General features: G+C 36.0%; 1 protein-coding gene across 1 annotated transcript; it reads right to left on the reverse strand.

Annotated features, from left to right (window-relative positions):
• Positions 1–1,095: 1,095 nt before the first annotated feature.
• LOC113676396 (carnitine O-palmitoyltransferase 1, liver isoform) lies at positions 1,096–19,461 on the reverse strand. The gene is made up of 28 exons (XM_027193051.2): positions 18,999–19,461; positions 16,438–16,581; positions 16,308–16,338; positions 16,109–16,210; positions 15,942–16,016; positions 15,390–15,452; positions 14,820–14,897; positions 14,249–14,353; positions 13,484–13,568; positions 13,061–13,175; positions 12,408–12,488; positions 12,212–12,287; positions 11,720–11,767; positions 11,433–11,540; positions 10,627–10,652; positions 9,711–9,776; positions 9,207–9,291; positions 8,338–8,425; positions 7,599–7,629; positions 6,889–6,934; positions 6,527–6,579; positions 5,858–5,939; positions 5,416–5,494; positions 5,099–5,172; positions 4,736–4,771; positions 4,213–4,290; positions 3,550–3,642; positions 1,096–3,036 (listed from the first exon to the last, which is right to left on the reverse strand). Exons 1-28 carry the CDS (start codon positions 19,274–19,276, stop codon positions 2,968–2,970), a joined length of 2,295 nt encoding a protein of 764 aa, XP_027048852.2. The 5' UTR covers positions 19,277–19,461; the 3' UTR covers positions 1,096–2,967.
• Positions 19,462–19,619: the final 158 nt, after the last annotated feature.

A 19,619-nucleotide genomic window follows, 5' to 3' on the forward strand; every position in this document is an offset into this window, starting at 1 on the left:
TCATACAATAGAGCATTCCGCGTTTTAGGATATTCAGTCTTTCCGCGTCTCATGATCTCTATAGCTTCCTTCCGTCATTCCACCGATCTACCTTTCCTCCGTTCTATCATCCCATTGAATTACTCAAGGTATCGTATTTCGCAGCTTGCTCGCTCAGTTATTTCGGCCTAAGTCGCCGATTCAAACAGTAAAATGCTCTCTTTTCAATGAAAAAATTCCGTCACGGCTTCCATGATGAGCAGATCACATCTACTGAGATACTTCTCCTTGACAAAGTTTTGATTTAAATTATGCGTCGGTGGATGCCACTATGAAATTATTTTGAGATGTTTCCCGCTTTTTATAGAACTGAAAGATTATTTCTTTGGATCTATATCAATAAAAACGGAAAAATGCTCTCCCTTCAAAGGAAAACGATTTCCGCGAAGTTTCATGATGCACTGATCACTCTAAATTTCAAAGATACATTTGCAAGGATAACTTTTGTCTGACCACAAACAAGGAATCGTTACGAAGGCTGTTGAAGAATTCCTAGCTTTAGTCGTCTCGTGGTTTTTCATCTCGTGCGGGTATCGCGCCTTAATAATACTTGGTACCACAAAGACTAACTGATGGATCAAAAAACAGCATGACTTCGATGGAAAATGAATTTGTTCTGCTGTTGGGAAACGAGTTCAAGTAGGGGGCGAACTTGCTTTACTACTGAAGGCAAACTCGCAAAGGTGGTAGGAGCGAACTTGCAACGGGACAAAACCTCCATAAATCCCTCTAGATCTTGCCTTGATAGAACGGTTTATGGTGGTTTCGCCCTAGTGCAAGTTCGTCCCCCCTTAGTATAACAGCATATTGGTGTTGAAAGCTGAAATGCACTGGGACTGCTTGTTGCCTCTTAATTCAACCTCTTAAAATATTATTCGGCGACTGCTTCCGACTACTTGGAACACCTGATCGTCTAGTTCTGTTTGGTGATCCGAGCAAGGAAACTGAATACAAAGAAGAAGTGAAGAATTCGAAATTTAACGCAATCGTTTTCCAAAGAATTTTCTCAGTGTAGACCTAAGCTCGGAATCGAGAAAGCGGTCATTAGTTAAGTCCTATCTTAATCATAAGATTTTATTAAGGAAATATTCTTCACATTAACACTAAAACCTCACTCTTAATTAAATTACTTTAAAAATTTACGTTTAGCCGTTGAGCTTTTTTAAGTTCACAAAACTGCCGAGAAACTTGCTATCCACTGCAATGCGCAATACTACGTCTGCCATTTCAATAGACAGTACTCTACGAGCAATCCCCCTTTCCCATGTTAATCTAATATAATGTGCGTGCCAGTAGCAGTGCCAAACGAAAAAAAAAGGGAAATAAGAAAAAAGTAAGTACCAAAGCGGCGTTCATGGGGCACCGGAGTCTATCTCTGCAAATTTATGTTCACCTGTACTACGCAGTACGTTTGGAAGGAGAGCCACCCATAAGCTGTGAGCTCGAAAAACTCTTCGGTCTCTTCTTGCACTATAACGCATCAAAGTGTCTTCTCCTAGCTTCGGCGTGGCAATCGCATCCGTACGCGGCTCTAACCTTCAACTGCATTTCCTAGACTTTCTTTCCACATTTCCTGGTGCGCTCCCTTCTCGCCCACGCCATTTCTTCAATTTAGCTCTTATTGCATATAATTTCGCTGCGTAACACAACGTCTGGCACTTAACTATTCTTAAATTTCGATTTGACTTTGTTTCATTCATGAAACTATTTAAACTGTATCCTTTAAAACTAAGTCTACTCATTTGTTATAAACGTCAAAATCACTCTAAACTACCATGCATTATAACATACTATTATGTTAACTTAACCTAAAACATATTCAAAAGATCTTATGGTTGTTGCTAGAATAATTTATGGAATTCTTACCTAAAGTTGTCGGTTTGATTAAAACTATTTAGGTTGTAATATAACGCATCGACAAGAACTGAAGCGTCACGCAACGAAACAGGTAGATACGTTGTGTAAAGGCCCGGCCTAACGAACGCAACATTGTAGAAAACAACGTGTTAGACACGTTTGGACACCCTGTGGCAACATATTGCTACATGTTGAAAGATGTTGGATAGGGTTGGATCAGGTGGAAAACGGCCATATTTGTGTTGCGACATTTTTGGATGTTGTAAGCTGTTGCGCGCGTTTGGCCATCTCCTTCACAGCATCTCACAACACGATCCAAAAGTGTTGTAAGATGTTTTCTGTTGAAATGGTGCGTGCGTTTGACCAGGCTTTTAACGACACAGAGAGACAAGGCTTTCTGTCGTTATCACGTGACCTCACATCGACCATGCGTTGTAAATTCTCTTTCGTTTGAGGAAACAAAAATGGCCGCTTGTCACATGAATGAAAATCTATTCTGTGGGATAGTTTACGTTTTTACTCTGCAAACTTTTACAGATACTAGTGAAACAGTATTAAATATCCAAGTATTGTAAAAAATATTAGGTGAAATTCTCCGATACCAAATGAAGCTGAAAAAGCATCTCGCGTTTCGCTCCCGTTAATAATGAAAATATGTGCAACCTCGAATTCCCATGCAATAAATTCACTCCTACTTACTTTATATAAACTCTTGTCTGAATGTCCTATATCAAACTAACACATTTTCTACTCTCTCTCTCTCTCTCTCTCTCTTTTTTTTTTCGGGGGAGGAGGGTAAAATTTGAATCGCTCATATTTTGGTCAGTAATTCCTTAAATATTCCGGAGGTTTTTATGTTGTGTTGAAACTATAAAGTGCCAGTTGAGGTAGCCAATTTGGAAGGGGGGGGAGGGGAAGCATCCTATTTCTTGTAGGGATGGGAGGGCTAGGTGTGTCAGCTGAACATAGGAAACTCAAAAAGAGCGAAAGCTAGTCAGAAAAGTCCCTCGGCTTGGTACAAAAGCATCCAAAGAAACTGATCTGAACCTCATGTTAATGGATTTTGCGGGTTTATTCATCGAACAAAGCTTTCATTTCTGCCATGCTCTCCCTGATATTTGCACAAAATCGTTTGCAATCCTGCGAGGAAAGAACGCGAGAAAGTATTTAGAAATGAAAAGAAGTTTAAGTGCAGTAAAACAGTTTAGTTCGAACTTCGAGAGGAACTTCCAGAGAAAAACTGACTTTAGAACACTTGCGACCCACCCTAACTAATATCAATCGTGCCATAAAACTGCCCAAGGGGAATTCTGCAATAACAAGAATTGAATATGGGAGTCAGAATTTTTTTCTAAGTCGCGACAGGACGTATCTTATTACCGACTCAGAATTAACCATCTCTCTTATTCGATTTAAACAAATGACGCTTTCGACTGGACGCAAGACCAGCCATGTCACTTATGAAGCTAGCAAAGTGTAATGACCTCCCTCAGCAAAGAAAGTATCTGTAGCTCAGTGGTAGAGCGTTAGCGTGTGGAATCTGTACCTCCTCGGTTTGACTCGTCAGAATCTTTCCGCTGTCTTACGCTCGTGTCAAGACGAAAAATATCTTTCTGTCAGAACTGACCAAGCACAGACAATTGAAATACTTACAGTGAGCTGGGACGAAACCTTGCATGTGACATGATAGAAGATGACATCTTCACCAGCAATAATGTACGATACTCCATAACCATCATCAGCGACCTGATAAAAGATAACAACACTTCTCATCTGAGGTGATATTCAATTTGTAATTCGGTAGTGACCGGTGAAACTAAAACAAAACTTTACAATCAAAGAACCGATCTGAACCTATCGAACGAGATAAGGTTTGCAAGTTTGTGAAATATCAGATTCAACAGCCCTCCCAAAAAGAATACAAATAAAAATAAAGCAAACAGATAAATAACTAAATAAGAATAGGTAGAAAACAGTTTGCGACAGCTACACCTAAAAGAAACCCACTCTGAGCCTTTAACTTAATGTGCAAACTCCTTTACTAATTCTAAAACAAAGTGAAGAAGACAGGCTTTCGTAACGAGAATTTAGGACACCACCATTTACAGTAAGTCTTTTGATCTTCATGGCTGTTTGATTGACAATAGAGAGAAAGAGTAATTGAAGGAGTAGCCCTCTCAAAAACGCATGAATCAATTTGTCTACTAACCAGGACATGTGATTTTGATATAGAACCAAATTTTGTAAGACTAGCCAGCGAAGTACCCTATGATTTCTTGAGAAAGGATAGTTTAACGAAATAGAAAGTTATCTTACAGGTCCAAACCCTCCTCCAGCCGTTTTCATTCCTGGATACTTGATGTAGTTTCCTCTATTTGTTTGCTGGGTTGCAGTCTGAAATGCGAAGAGCATTTCAATGCAAACAGCACATCACGTAATCAAATTAAAAAAACAACAACAACATTTCGCTCGCTATTCTACATGTGGTACGAAGGGGAAACGAGTTAAAAATGGCACCGACGATAAATCTTCGACCTACAATCTAATAATCTTTTTTTCTTCATACGTGACACTTGTTCTGGAGAGCCTGTGCCAAGTTCTTGTTAAATGGAAACAAACGAACGATCGGGTGAGAGAATATCGGCCCAGTGTATTAGGTTTCTAACCCCCCCCCACCCCACGCCCCCTCGTTCTTTTCTATTCCTAGTTCCTCTTTATCACCCCCCTCATCAACAAACTGACTGCCTGGAGTAGGCTGGTTCTGGAAGTCAAGCAGTCATATACATACTATGCTTCACCATGCTTCATCTAAGATTTCATTACATAAAGCTGTACTTACTTGGCTTGTGGACAGTTTCCATGGTTCTTTGAGAGCCTGTAAGAGAAAAAATTACAGACATTACTGCGAATGTCCACACGGTGTACAAAGTGCATTTTGATTGAGCGCCATAATAGCAAAAACTATTGTGAATCCAAAACAAAAGAAAGCATCAAAGGAGCAAACACGAACTAGATTAGAATTAGCAGACTGTCTTGAGCGCAGGAAAAAAATATGTGCTTTAAGATTTGCAGTTTCCAGTGGTCAGACGGTACAACAAGTTTTCTAGACCAATCACAGTACGAAATACAGAAAAGCTAAAAAAAATCTTTTTGAACGCTCAACAATTCGGCAATAGACTCCTTAAAAATCAAAGAAACTAACCTCCTTCAGAAACGGTGAGTCCTCTTCTAAGTACTTGGATACAACATACAAGCCAAATAAATGACGGTCGACACCTATTGAGAACAAAAAATTTACTTCCATAACATTTTACACTGATTTGATTTTTATGCATACAGAGTCGTCTGTTCATAATGTTACGTAAAGGGTCGCGTCTGGAGTCCCGCTAGCATCAAAATTTTTTTTGCCTATTTCAAGGTTTCGTAAAAAATGGCTACATGGCTAGTTGTCATATTAAGTTTACAGCCTGCAGAGGACAATTTTAAGGGGGTTGAAAATCTTTAACTTTTTTTTTTCACCTGCTCCAGACATAGCCTTTTTGAAACCATCGACATGAAGTTCCGCGGCTTTCTCAAGTAGCTCTCTCCTCTCAGATTTCTATAACAAATGAGAAGCACATATCACTTTAATTGTTTGTATCCCAGGCTGATAAATTAAGAATTAAAGAAATTTGACGAGTTTAAACAGTCCACCGAATGATAGCACGAACATTTTAAGCCAGCCAGTTATGAGCCAGATGGTTCATTCTGTTAGAGCCTAACCTGATTGCGCATGTGAAGCTAATATAGGTGAATTCATACAATTCACCTTTGTAACGTAGTTTAAAGAATTTGGTTTTAAATCAAGAGAAAACCGTCTGGTTCTATAAGTGGAAAGTGTGAAGAAAAGTTACATGTTAGTAACTTTCGCGAGTTAAAAGTGAAAAAATAACAACAACAACCAAAAAAAAAAAACACCCACCTTAGAAGAAGGGTCAAGCATTGCCCTGACAAAAGCACAAGACTCAGTGGTACAGGGTCTGACTGTTTCAGTGCGGCCCTCTCTGAAAGTAGCAAAAGATAAAATCAGTGAAATTGGGGGAGGGAGGGGGCTGAGAATTAATTACGTTGACCCTTTAACTCCCAAAATCTGATTGTTAACTCTCCCCTCTAGCTGCTACACATTTCCTTGTAAATTAGTTATGAGAACTTGCTGCTAGATCAAGATAGCAGCTTCCACCTAATAGGTCTGAATATTCTCATTACCTATTTGCTGATTAATGAATGGATATTATACGGAGAAGTTTCATGTTAATCACTTCTGGGAGTTAAAGGGTTGACTGATCATACTGACTATGTCAGTCAAAACCAAAGTCAAGGGAACCAAGGGACTCTTAAAGAACGCAAAACCAAAGTAATTTCCTCAACCGATCGGAGTAAAGGTTACATCATATGGAGCCAGTGAGACCTTAAAGTACTTATACGTAACAGAAATCAAGCGCGGCTGGATCACAGAGATTGGTTTCAGCTTGCATCCGCTTTGGTAAGGGTAAAATACGGCCCTAGTTACCATCACTGGGGGTACCTCCCAGTTATATACCGTAATAACAACGAGCAAATATTGAGGACTAAGAAGGAAATGACCTGTTACCTGAAAAGTCTTGTCATGGAGGATTCATAAGTTAAACTGAAAGATTGTTGATCCTGAAAACAATGAAACATTTTCATAACATGTTAAATGCACGTTCCCTCAACAAAAAGAGGCCCCTTTCTAGCATAACTTAGAGAAAATTCTGGTTTCTTTAAGATTGTTTTAGCAATTTTCCTGCTCCCTTTAACTTTCCTTTTTTCTAATCTGAAGAATACTTTAAGGTACAGCGACAACAAAATCCACTTTTATGAATTGCGTTCCCGAATAACTCGATATTTAACTGCTAAAGAGTACACCCTGTACCTCTACGAAATTTAAATGAATATAGAGGAAGGTGAAAGTCATATTTGGCAAAGACAAACCTTGAAGTAGGCCAGCTGAAGACCCATCTGAATAAAAGCATCTGGGCTGTGGAAGAGGACAAAAGCACAAGCAAAATTTTTGAAAATGATTAACTTCCTACTCCTTGGTACATGTATATACCAGTCACTATGTGTGATGGAAACACTTTGCCCTTAATATAAATGTTGCAACTTTAAATACTAGATTGATTTTGCAACATCTCTTGTGCATGAAATTTTCAATTCGAAATTCAAACCAGTTTGAATTTGTGCCTCAGCAGAAACAAATCTTAGCCATAGAGACAAAGATTTATTTGAACAAAGTTTTACACAAAGTTTTATTGGCATGAAGCACATTGTTATCCCAAATTTTCCTTGTAACAAGTAGTAGCAACTTGTCTTCTTAAGTGTCTTCACCCAACTAGACAACCCTTTGCTGCTATGCATTCTACGATTTTAAGCCACTGCCACCGTTTTTTAAGTAAATCTGAAGACCAGTTTTTCAGTGCCAACTTTTACAAGAACATCAACAACGACTGTTTAGGTTGTGTTCAATTGAGTCAGAAGTTCTTACAGGATTATGGGTTTTATGAATTCTGGGTTTATCTGTGAAGGGTCTCAGAAGCAAAGAAAAAGTTTTTCTCTGTTGCTGTGTGCCATTCCTTTGCTCTGCAAAATGTCTGAGGCAAAGGTGATTCATAACAACTGCAATATAAACAGGATATCCATACCTCAATTTGCATTTTTTAATGGCACCCTTTCCTAAAATTTGAAACATTGAAAAATGTCAATGAGAAAACTATTTGGTTCTTTGTAATTTTCTTTTTCAGTTTTAGTTCATGCTAGATACAAATCCAAGTGTAACAATCGACAACCAAGCCCCTATTTTGAAATGAGAAGGGTTCTGATTAGTTTGTAACGAAATGGTTGTGTTGTCATCAATGAACATTCAAAACATTGATTAGAAAGAGAAAAGCTAGTTACTGTAGACAATTCAGAAAGCTAACATATTACAAGTGTTAGCCACTTCTCATGACAAAGAGCTCTAAACAACATCTTACCCATAGTTGATGATCAACCAAGTGTTGCAGATAATTTTGCATACTACAGAAAACAGTTCAAACATGGTACAGCAGCTTTTTTTAAACCTATTAAACCTGAAGATGTAATAGGTAATTCTCCCTTTCTAACTGCTGTACATTCCTCTGTAAATTTGTTGGAAGAATTAGGTGTTTTATCAAGTCATTACCCCTTAGCTGATAAATCTTTTGATTCTTGTTATCTTTTTAATGGCTAAGGTAATGAAATTGTGAGAAGTTTACATTCACCCTCTTCTAGGAGTCAAAGGGTTTGCTTTCTTACTCAAGAACACAAGACAAACCTTGATTCAAGACACCTTAATTCATTTCTAAACACAGTGACCAATAGGCCACTGCATTTCCAAGTAATTTATCTTGAGCATTGTCTTACCAAAAGCAGTGTGTACAAGGACATGGAGGTCAAGGTCATTGATCAGTTTTTCTGCATTCTCCTGGCAAGACTCAATGATTGAAACACACTGAGTAGAAGGAAAAAAAGGTCCAATTATAATTAATTTCAGTAATTAATGGTCAATGAAAAATGTCTTATTTTTCTAAGACCAAAATTAACCATGTGTATAGAATATGAAAAAAGGCTCAAAACAGTAGCAGTGACATAGTTTCCAATAGCCCTGGCTTCAAATTCTCTGGAACTTTTCAAATGCTTTTTCTTTCTCATGCAAGTTGATCCATAAGTACCATTTGGTACTTATGGATCTCAAGATAAGAAAAGGTTGGAAGGTAATTTTCTGTCACATTTTTATGTTAAGCATGTTTTTTTCTGCTCCTTTACTCTCAAAGTACATGGAAAACAACTTACATTCCATCACATGATATGAAAACAACATCCAAAGTCCAATCAGAACATACCCAGTCATTGCACTACATGAACACTAGGCAAGTTTTCACAAGCTTAATTTGTATTCCACCAATCAATTTCCATTTTGCACAATTAGCCTTTGTTCCATCGAGTGTCATTTCCTTGCAAAGAATCTGCAGTTTATCACATTTTCTAACTACATTATCCAAACCCTGGGAAAATTCCACATGAAACTTAAGATTTTCTATAAAAAATTAAAACATCAATTGTACAACTTGTCCCACCTCAACCCACCCAGCCAACAAAATAACTCTTGTATATGTAGCACGCCTATGTTTGAAAACTTGATAGCAAAACTTGTTGGGGTTTCCATGACCAAAACATTTAGCATTTTACCTTTCAGTATAAACAGTTCATGAAATAAGAATGCAGTGCCACACCTTTTCAGGGATGTCCCACTTGAGCCTTGTTGGTGGGGGTAGGTCAAACTCTGGCTCACCTTTGCAGTGACCATCTTCCTTGTATCTGAAGATAGTTGTTAGAGTTAATGACTATGGAGTGCTACACTGTTGTTATGAGATTGTTGAGTAAAATCCCTCTTCTGCAAGTAAACTGCAAACCAATGCCAGCTCACACAGGTTAAGTAAGCTGGTTTAAAAAAATATGGAAATGTACACAAAGTATACAATGTGGCCTACTTCATATGAAGATATCCAGAACTTAAGTTCAAAATAAGCAAATCAGTATCAACAACAAATCAACATAAGGACCTGAACAAACACAAACCGAGCTATCCAAGCAAATTGTGGGTTGCATAATCACAAAGTTGTTCATGATTTTTCTGTTACAATTGAAAAAAGCTGACACCATAACCAACCATGTGGGAAACGACAAAAACAGTTTGCATGTTTGATAACCTTACAGTACTAAAATTGATTACTTGCCCCATAACTTGGATGTCTTCTATCATAAGAAACTCCCCAAGATGAGAAACAATAGGAGCATCTGCCCTAAAAATGTATAGAAAATCTTAAATTTAACATTTGCCTATTGTCTTAATAGTATGTTTTAGTCAACTCTTAAACCTGCATAATTGTTTTTGTGAGCACTGTATTTAATATGGTTAAAAGGAATTTAACATGGTTGAAGACTAGGGGCAAATTTTGGTCAGTAACATTTTGCAGCTGTTCTGTTGGAATTTTTACTGCATTTGTTGCATTTTGTAGCATCAGCAGCTATCATCTGGTTGTTGAACCCCTAGGGCTGTCTTTGTCCAGTGGTATTTTTAATCAGTGCATGCATTGTCTTTCCATGTATTTGCAATGTGTTCACTGTTCTGTAGCATGGCGTTGTCATCTTTAAGGATAGCGGTTCTCATCCCCAACTGGAGGAATTTTTGTCCAGGGTTTTATATCTGTTCATCTATCTATTTTTATTTATTTATTAAGTTATTCCTATTCATTATTTTTTTCCTTCCATTGAGCCATCTGGCTCTAGTGTGACATGCACAGAGCTTGTGGCTGGGTTGCAGGTTGGGTATGCCAGTTAGGTGTTCTAGGGGCATTTGGGTGTGACTGCCATTGCAGCCCCTTGGCCCCCTACCTTCATTGGTGACTTGGGCATTGAGAGGCATTGACAGAATACCTTCAGTAACACACCCTTCATGGACTGAAATCTCTCAAAATCAACCTTTAACTGTCAATCTCACCAAGTTTGAACTTGTTATGTTCATTTCATTTGATATTTTTGTGAAATAATCATTGGTCAAGAGCATGGAAGAGCATAAATGTTACTAGACTGTGTGTATATCTGTACATTTGGAGAGATTATTTCATACAAGACAGTATAAAGTGTTCATACCATGAGTGCTCTGCACAAATGCCAAACTGCAAAAAATAAATAAATAAATAAAATTTCTAGAACACACTCAAATTATGCAGCATCAATACACACTGTCTCATAATTGTAAGTCCTTGAAAATGAAAAGTTTCAATTGAACAACAATAGCAGAACAATGTAATTGTTCTAACTATATCAGTTAGTCTAATTTTTCCTATCTGAATGCACATGTATGATGTTGGCCTTCCTTCCCCACCCTTATTTAATATAAGAAGGAGTATACTTTATCTAACCTTTCAGCTGTATTCAAACAATGTGTGGAAGGAGGGGGCCTCTTAAGTTAATGAAGACTTTTAAATTTAAAGGACATTGTCACAAATCATTATTCTCTTCAGCATGTTCAATACTCTCTGTCATGCAGATGGTAAGTTCAAAGATGGAATGTACAGTTCACCAACCGCCAGTGGTTTAGTGTGGTCAATTTTCTTATGGATGACAAGATTCCTCATCACAGTAGTCAAAATGCTATAGTTTGCAACAAATTTGGACCACTGTGATGACGAATATTGTAGTTGATATGAGTACAGACTCCACTAAACCACCATCAAATTGCTTTTTTAACCAGATTATTGATGTTAAAATTTCCAAGTGATCCATGTTTGAGAGTTGTTAAAGGCATTGTGTGACAGGTTGAGGCTAGCAGTGTTCTCTGTACTCTTGTCAACAACTGAAAATTGGCCAATCTGAATGTGACATAACTGTCAATAATTGGTAAAATATGAGCTACACTACTTTACCATTATGATCATCTACCACTTGGCTCTTACCCTGCCATTCTTGAAGATGTAGCCAGAGAATGATTTATCAAACCAGCAACTGTGACCATTGCCATGAAGCAGATATCGACAGAGAGAGTCCATGTCTTCTGAATCTTCCTGTTTTTCAAAAATATACAAGCAGGTGATTGGTTATCACTAAATCTTTATAGTAAGCTTCCCATACCACAGGATAACTAAGGAACAGCTCCAACATTTTCCAAGAGGCCACTTTCACAGAATGTATCAAATCTACTTACTTCATTTAAGTCTTAACATTCAAAATATTATGCTCTTACCTGTCCATAATTCAATGACAAATCCTCCAGACTCAAGAAAACTGCAGCCTGAAAAATTTTCAAATAAAAGGAAAATAAACAGCATAGATTCCCTCACACACATTATTGAATGATACAAAATAATCATATTTTTAATGATTTTACTCACAAACTATTGAGGAAACCTGAAAAAAATACCAAAGGTAACAAGAAATGGACCAGCATCTCATGCAGGAGATACAGTGAAATACAGAAAAAATTAAATTTGAAAGTCTCCATGGATGAAGTGATTATTTTATAACAGTTTGACATTAGACACTACAGGTAGAGTGAGAAAGATGATAGATGTTGAGCTTTATTGACAATAATATTAGGACAACCATTTCTGTATTGTCAATTCTTACACCATGAAAGGGATGTGTCACATCTAATTTATAAACTTCAACCTTCAGAACTAGCTGAGATTTAAATTTTTCTTTGTGCTACATGGATGTGACAAATGGTTTCACTTACATCCTCAATACAACCCAGAGATTCCTTATTGACACCTTTGCTGAAGTACGTACTTCTTGTCTCAGCCCACAGATTTCTGAAATGTTTGAGTAGAGGTTGCAACAAAGTACTTCAATGAAATATTTTTCCATTGAAATGACATGGATTGTAAATTACAAGAATATGTTTTGTTAACAGTATTGTGTCATCATTATACCTCTCAGCACTAGTTAATGCTGGTAAAAGTTCTTCTCCAGGTACTGGCTTTGAATCATCTTCCAGGATCTTTATAATTTGTCTAACAAACAAAATAATGGAATGAGTTTATTATGACAAAAAGTTTGATAGTGCAGCTTAGCCATAAAATACTATGAACTGTTTTACAATGGCCTTAGACTGTAAGTCATTCATAAATGTCATTAAAACTTTCAACCCTGCCAAACAGAATCTTAAAAAGATTCTTATGAAAAAATTGCACCTTTATTCAGGCAACAATAACCTGGCGCAAATAAATGTATTTCCTAATCCTCTAATTGTTGCTCAGGGAAGGAAGATTCTCTCGTTAGAGCACAACTTCCTTCACTTTAATTATAGAGCAGTATACATGGTAAGGGTCTAATGACAATACTTCAACACTGTGGATTTATCAAAAGTTAAGAACATTCCTAATAATAATATTCACAACTGTGCAATAGTAGACCTGGTATGTCAACTTTTGTTTTTGAGAAGTTAATTAAATATGCTTGTAAGATCTGAGCACCCCATGTTTTTGTAAAACAAGGGCCTTATGTCACCCAGGTATTCCCCTTAAAACAGCTTTGTCATTTACCCTATTTTCTAAGAAGCTGCAAAATACATAATAAGACGTACTTTTCCAGATCAGCAGCCTTCAATAACTGTCCACGATGAAAGACCTCAAGTCTAAAAAATCTTCCACGATGATAGATAACAGTATGGGATGTTGAACCATGGTGATGGAGGTGATCTAAAAGAAAAAATTCCACAAACAAAAACTGACAAACTAATTTTAAGGGTTCCCTAACTACAGTATTGTGCATGACAAATTCGAACAAATTATGGTGAGAAAGGGTTATTTAAACTGCGCTGACAGTCAATCAAACCAAGTGCCCAAACAAGATTTTATCATAGATAAGAATTATTAAAAACAATATTGTAATATTGGATGAAAAGGATGTAACAGCCATTTGATACAGTTAATGCAAGTAATGTAAGGAGGCATATGGTACAGGAGAAAAACAACCTCAACCAGAAGAAAATGATTGTTACATTCACCTTGTTCTTTCAGTGGGATCCTAGTTGTATTAAATGTTTTCCTGAACTGTTCTGAACAAAGTGGGATTAAACCCATTGCAAATTGCTGCAAACGAAACCATATTACGGTTATGGACTAACGTCTGAATGTTCTTTAGAAGCTACCTATCAAGTAAAAGCTCCTGACTAATCACTACGAGCAGCCACTATTGCCAAACAGACCTTAACAAGGGGGGTGCATTCATTTATAAAACTAAATATCAACAATGACAAGTTTTCTACAACTCAAAATTGAGTTTTTGTTTCAATCAAAATAGTCTTCTGGGCCCAGTTTATAAAAGGGAGATAACACTATCCAACGGAAAAATTGCTATCCAGCAGATCTGTAAGTGATAGCTAAACATATAGTGTTATCCTTTGAATAGAGTTTTATCCAGTGGACAGCATTATCCAAACTTTGAACAAGGGGATAAGGGGATTAACTATTGGCTAAAAAGGTAATTTAGTGTGAACAACTGGGTTGAAAACGTAAATTAGCCACCATAAAGGTTAATAATTTTTTCTAAAAAGGTTTTCTAAAAAGTTTTTTTTAATAATGTTATATTTTTTTAACTATTCCTAAAATGAGTAAAGTGATTCAATTCCAAATTATGGTTGTGTTCCTTTTATTTATAAAACTTCCAAAAGGAATGCACCTCTAATATGGACTTAAAATAGTAAATTTCATAAACTTCAAGGGCCTTCAACTAGTAATTATTGTATAAAGTGATTATAAATTAAACTTACAGGTTCCAGTTTTTCCTTGAAGATCTGTTTTCTGTACGCGTACATGGCATAAATTATATTGGCTGCTCTTGCACTTTGTATTGATGATGGAACCTCCACAGAGTCCTGGATAAAATGGTGTGGTGAAAAAAACTCAAAACAGCTGCTGTACCACAAATGTGGCTAATATTTCAAAATATAAACTTATAACAGAAACCAGCCATCAAAAAACCAAGGAAAACATTTTCATATAATATAATAGAAAAATAAACAGGGTCTGTCTGGATCTAAGTTTTTTAAACAAAGAGTTTACACAAAGATAAGAAATACCTGTGTGAGGAACCTTGACTCTTAACTTTTTTTTTTACAAAGAGCAAAATCAATTTGCCACGTTTTTCAACCACATCTTACACTAATGACTGCAGTTGTTTGTGAAACCCAACACAATTGTAGATTTACCTGCCAATGGTTCCAGGCTGTTGATAGTCAGCCCTGGATTCACTTGTATTACTTTCTACTACTAGTTGTGTGCATCTTTTACATTTATCTACATCACAATTAATATCAAATCATAAGACTGAAAGATACTGACCACTCCATAGTAGTTACTATTGATCATAAGAGGTTCCCTGGAGCGAAGATACACAAACTGCTGCCACCAGTCACTGATCTGTTAAAAGTCAAGCACACAATTAGTTACAGATAAATTATTACCACAGTGACATAAATTTTATCATATTCCTCACTTAACATATATATGCAGTGTCATTGGTCAAAATAACAAGCTGTAAGTTTACTAATGGAAAGCACATGTGATAACTAAGGGTTAAAATTAAATTTAATATGTAAGAATAATGTTAACTAAGTGTTTAGTTTAAGATAGATATGTTACCAGGTTCACAAAGATTTCATGACAAAATACAAATTAATTCAATTTATTAAAACTTCCTAAGAGAGAAATCGTAAAAAGGCAATTAAACCTTACTGTATGTGCAGTCACCTGTAGGTATATTTAATGACTAGTTTAGATTTAATAAAAGTCAATGTTCATTGAAAACTCTTACTAATACTGAAGTAAATTGTAATCCTAATACAAATTTTATGATCAGTACCCAACAGGCAGACTAGGAGGGTGCCCATGACTGTTAACTATTTTACTAACATAGTTTGTGGACCACCAGGATCTCCAGACCAAGTAGCGCTGTAGCTTCTTCCCAAGACCATTCTAAAGAAAAATAACATTAAAAAGTGTGTCAAAGCTACCTTAGATCACAAATGTATGGTTCTGGGGAAGAGCTGTGGTTTGTGTGTGACGAAACCTAATTGCAGCCATAAGTGAAACAGGCTACTTATGAAGACCATCATTGAACCCTTTACTTGAAAACTGAATTTGTCAAATCACATCAATTTTATAGTTATAACTCCCAGAAAATTAACATACAACTGTTAGAACAATTTATGACAAACTTATTTATACAGAAAAATATCAAATCATAACAGACACAAAAATAATAAACAAATCAGTTACTTAAAAATAGTTAAAAAGTGGGAAATAAAGTTGTCTGCCAGAACATAATTTCAGAACCTACACTAGGCAGTCAATATATGTACAAAACTTATTGTTCAAGCACATGCCCAGTCAAAATCTATAAATAAATTAAAATAGGTAATATATCTAAAAGAAAAGTTTGAATTAATTAAAGCTCTCTCAAACCTTGAATTCTTCTGCTAATGTTTCCATCTTTTTAAATCTTTCTTCACTAAGAACAGGTCTAACAGAACGCAAATACTGAAAAATGAAATAATTTTAGTATTGTGACATTGAGTTTCTTTTATGATCAGAAATTAATTCAAAAATGAGAAAATTAACATATAACTTACTCTCTCTGTGGTGGCATTGAGATCAGGAACAGGCAAAGATGGCAAAGACTTCTCATAACTGTACAAAGTTGGGTTTTTACCACCAAGGAGTTTCACTAATCCCTGAAGTCACAAGAGGAAAGAATGAGAGTAAAGGATGATAAATTTTGAAAATAATATTCACCACAAAGACTAAACATGTCAACTAAATGAAACATACCAGCCAGCACTTAGTTTTTAATGACAGCTTCCTACAACAAAAGAATACAATTGTTTTTATGAGTAATTCATTTATTAAATTTTTTATATCTTGAGTTTTCTATCATGAAATCAAAGTCAAGTAATCTTACCCTCTTGGTTCATACAGAAATGCTCTATAACGCAACAGCTGGCGCAAGGTGAACTGCTGAATGTGACCTAACAGCATCCACAGTATTGTTGCACACACCAACACTGCCACTGCTATTACTGTTTTGGGATCTAAATTGTGACTCCTGTGTTTAAAAAAAAATGAATGATAAACAATAGTTTTTCCCTAATATTTCATACTCTGGAAATTATCTGATACAAAATAAAACAACTCCATGAAATCTGAGCATTAAAAGTTTAAAAAGATTAAAAGTATCAAAAATACAGGCTGGACTGATTCCAAATGGTGCCCTTAATTAGGTCTTTCGTGTGACAATTTTAAACATGCTTTTCTTTTGGACAAATGACTTTTGTTTTCAACCCTGTAATCCCTAGGAGTAGCTAGCATTTAATTTCTCCACACAAATCACTCCTGAATCAAACATTAAGAACACAAGAAGAAAACAAATGATCATCAACTTCACAAGCTCTTGATTGTTAAACAAATTCTCTTTGTCAGCACCTTGGGAAATGTTTACTGAACAGTATGGAGAATATGCATTCTTACAGTGCCAAAGGTTAATTAAACTTGTTTTAGTATACACTGCAGACAACATCAACGACTCTTCTTAACATTCAGATCTTTCAATTGGATGTAGAAAAAAATTTGAAAGGAAAATTTACAAAAAAAATCCCATTAAAATTCAGATTACTTCATCTCGTCTTCTTCAAATTCAAAAGAAATTGGCATGACTGATGTAAATACAATTACACTGTACATATTTAGGAACGGAAGAGAGAAAAATTAAGGAAATTAAGCATAAATAACAGTAAATATTCATAAAAGAGAAGCACCATTTCCAAAAAGATAGTAAAGATCCAGTTTTAATTAATTTATAGAATTATTTACATGATAAGGTCTAGCTTAGGAAAGAGAGTAAAGCTAAAAAGAAGTATTATCAAAACAAAGTGATATGTTTTTCAACATATGCCTTTCATAATTCTATGAGAAATTAATAATCCACGAGTAGAGGTGTCACAGACATTGCCAAAATAGCACGAAGACTTATATACATTATATATATATCATCATTATCAATGCAAAGTTGATAATGTCATACAATATGAAACAAAAATAAATTTAAAACTTCAAGCAAACAATTTTCATATGTATTCTGCACAAGTTGAACCCTCAAAATTCAATAACCATCTAAAAAAAAACCAAAACAAGAAAGCCAGAGTACAGTTTCACTAGGTGGTCAGCAGAGGAAATTCAAATTAGTTGTCATTACTTTAAGGCCCACCCCCAATATCCGGCTCAAATTGAGGCAAAATAATACAACACAAAATATCTGCTGCCTTATCCTTGAACATGTATCAAACTCTTTTGATAGGCAGTGCTTCCAAGTACAGACCTGGTTAGTGAGTAAATAATTTAAATTTTTGGATTTATTTATGTCCCAACCCTAAGCAAAATCCTTCATCTCAAATTATTCAAAATATATTTTTCTGTTGATATCTTTACCTAAAATCAAGCCATTGCAGTCAAAACAAAGACTCATAAAACATGACTAAGGAAACTCATAGCAGAAGACAAATTAAGCGGCCTAGGTCCTTTCCAAACCCCATGGGTATCGTTGTTACAGGTATGGCTTTTCGCTAATCAACTTAACAAAAGAAACAAAACATAACGAATGTAATTATGCATACAGAGTTAGCAGAAAAAGAATAAGTTTCTTCCCTGGTTCTTTCTCTTTTCGCTTATCAACTTAACAAAAGAAACAAAACATAACGAAAGTAATTATGCATACAGAGTTAGCAGAAAAAGGGTAAGTTTCTTCTCTGGTTTAATTCGATCCAGTTAACGAGATGATCATCAGTTCCTATGATACTGGCCAGTTACAAAATCGAGATTTCCCTCTGGTCTCTTCAGCAGAGATTGAAAAAGAGCCCAACTTTAAGAACATGGTTCCTACTTCAAAACTTCCCGACGAACCTTCCTAGTAACGATTATTATTAGCTTTATTATAATATTAGGATCACACCCATTTGCCACATCCTCATTTGTCGCTCTTTTTTTACGAAGAGCAATACATGGGGTCTTATTGACCCAACAAACTTCAAGATTCGGTGATTAATGGGCAAAGTTCTGTTCACATGTTGAAATACATTCTCGATTATTATTAGCTTCATTTTCACACCTGTCTCGCATTGAATGATAGTAACGTAAACATACATTTTAATGAAGCTGCTCTTTCTTAAGGAAATATAAAGGATTCAAAATTAACTATCTGATGAAAATAAAACTAGTCGCGATTCACATTTTAAATCGTGTCAGATGATTATTGCCAAATTAAGCTCAGTTTATCTGTAAAAAAAATTAATAGCAAAACCTTAATCAGTGAAAAGAGCGAGAACATTTACTAATGGGAGGTAAATAGCACCAACTTAAGCAGCATCAAATATTATTACGAAGCTCATAACGGCTTATGGGCTAAGAAAAAAAGTTCTTCCAATCTTCGACGAAGCGGGCAAAGTCCAATTAGTAAATGCCTCTACCTACCAAGGCAATCCACGTTCCAACTTTCCTAATACTCCCAGAGTTGTTTCATGCTCGGAATACCGAGCAGCACCCAAGGCAGCAACAAGAAGGATCCAAGATGCTGGAGTTGCAGGGAACGATCGCTTTAAAATCGCCTTCTTTGCAACCTTAACCCGCCGTTTGGCAGATTTCACCATAGCTCGACCGACAGATTTGAGCCCGTTTTTGTCGAAGTTGACGATAATTCCATCCTCGGTCACTTGGAATTGAAATGCTACCCCAAGTCTAGCTTCAGCCATATTGATCCTGTTGAAGTTCCAAGGATTATTTACCCTATCACCTCAGCAGAGATTGTAAACACTATTATACGCAAAACGGTTTTCGCGTTCTTTGGCTACAGAACTTTACACGCCGACACACACACCTCCTTAGCGGGCGAATAAGTAAACAGTGAGAAGTTCAAAGTCTACTTAGCCAACCCAGCCTCGTTCCCGCGTTGCTGCTTATATGCTAATCTTTGTCGATGCAATCTCGGTTTTTTCACTCGCTTTTATTTGTGTTAAAACATTAAATGATTACTTAGGAGTAATTTTTATTTATATAATCATTAAAACCAAACTTCTCAATTGGAGTATCAGTACT

The sequence above is a fragment of the Pocillopora damicornis genome, chromosome 2, assembly GCF_964200805.1.
Source record: "Pocillopora damicornis chromosome 2, jaPocDami1.2, whole genome shotgun sequence".
NCBI classification, from domain to species: domain Eukaryota; kingdom Metazoa; phylum Cnidaria; class Anthozoa; order Scleractinia; family Pocilloporidae; genus Pocillopora; species Pocillopora damicornis.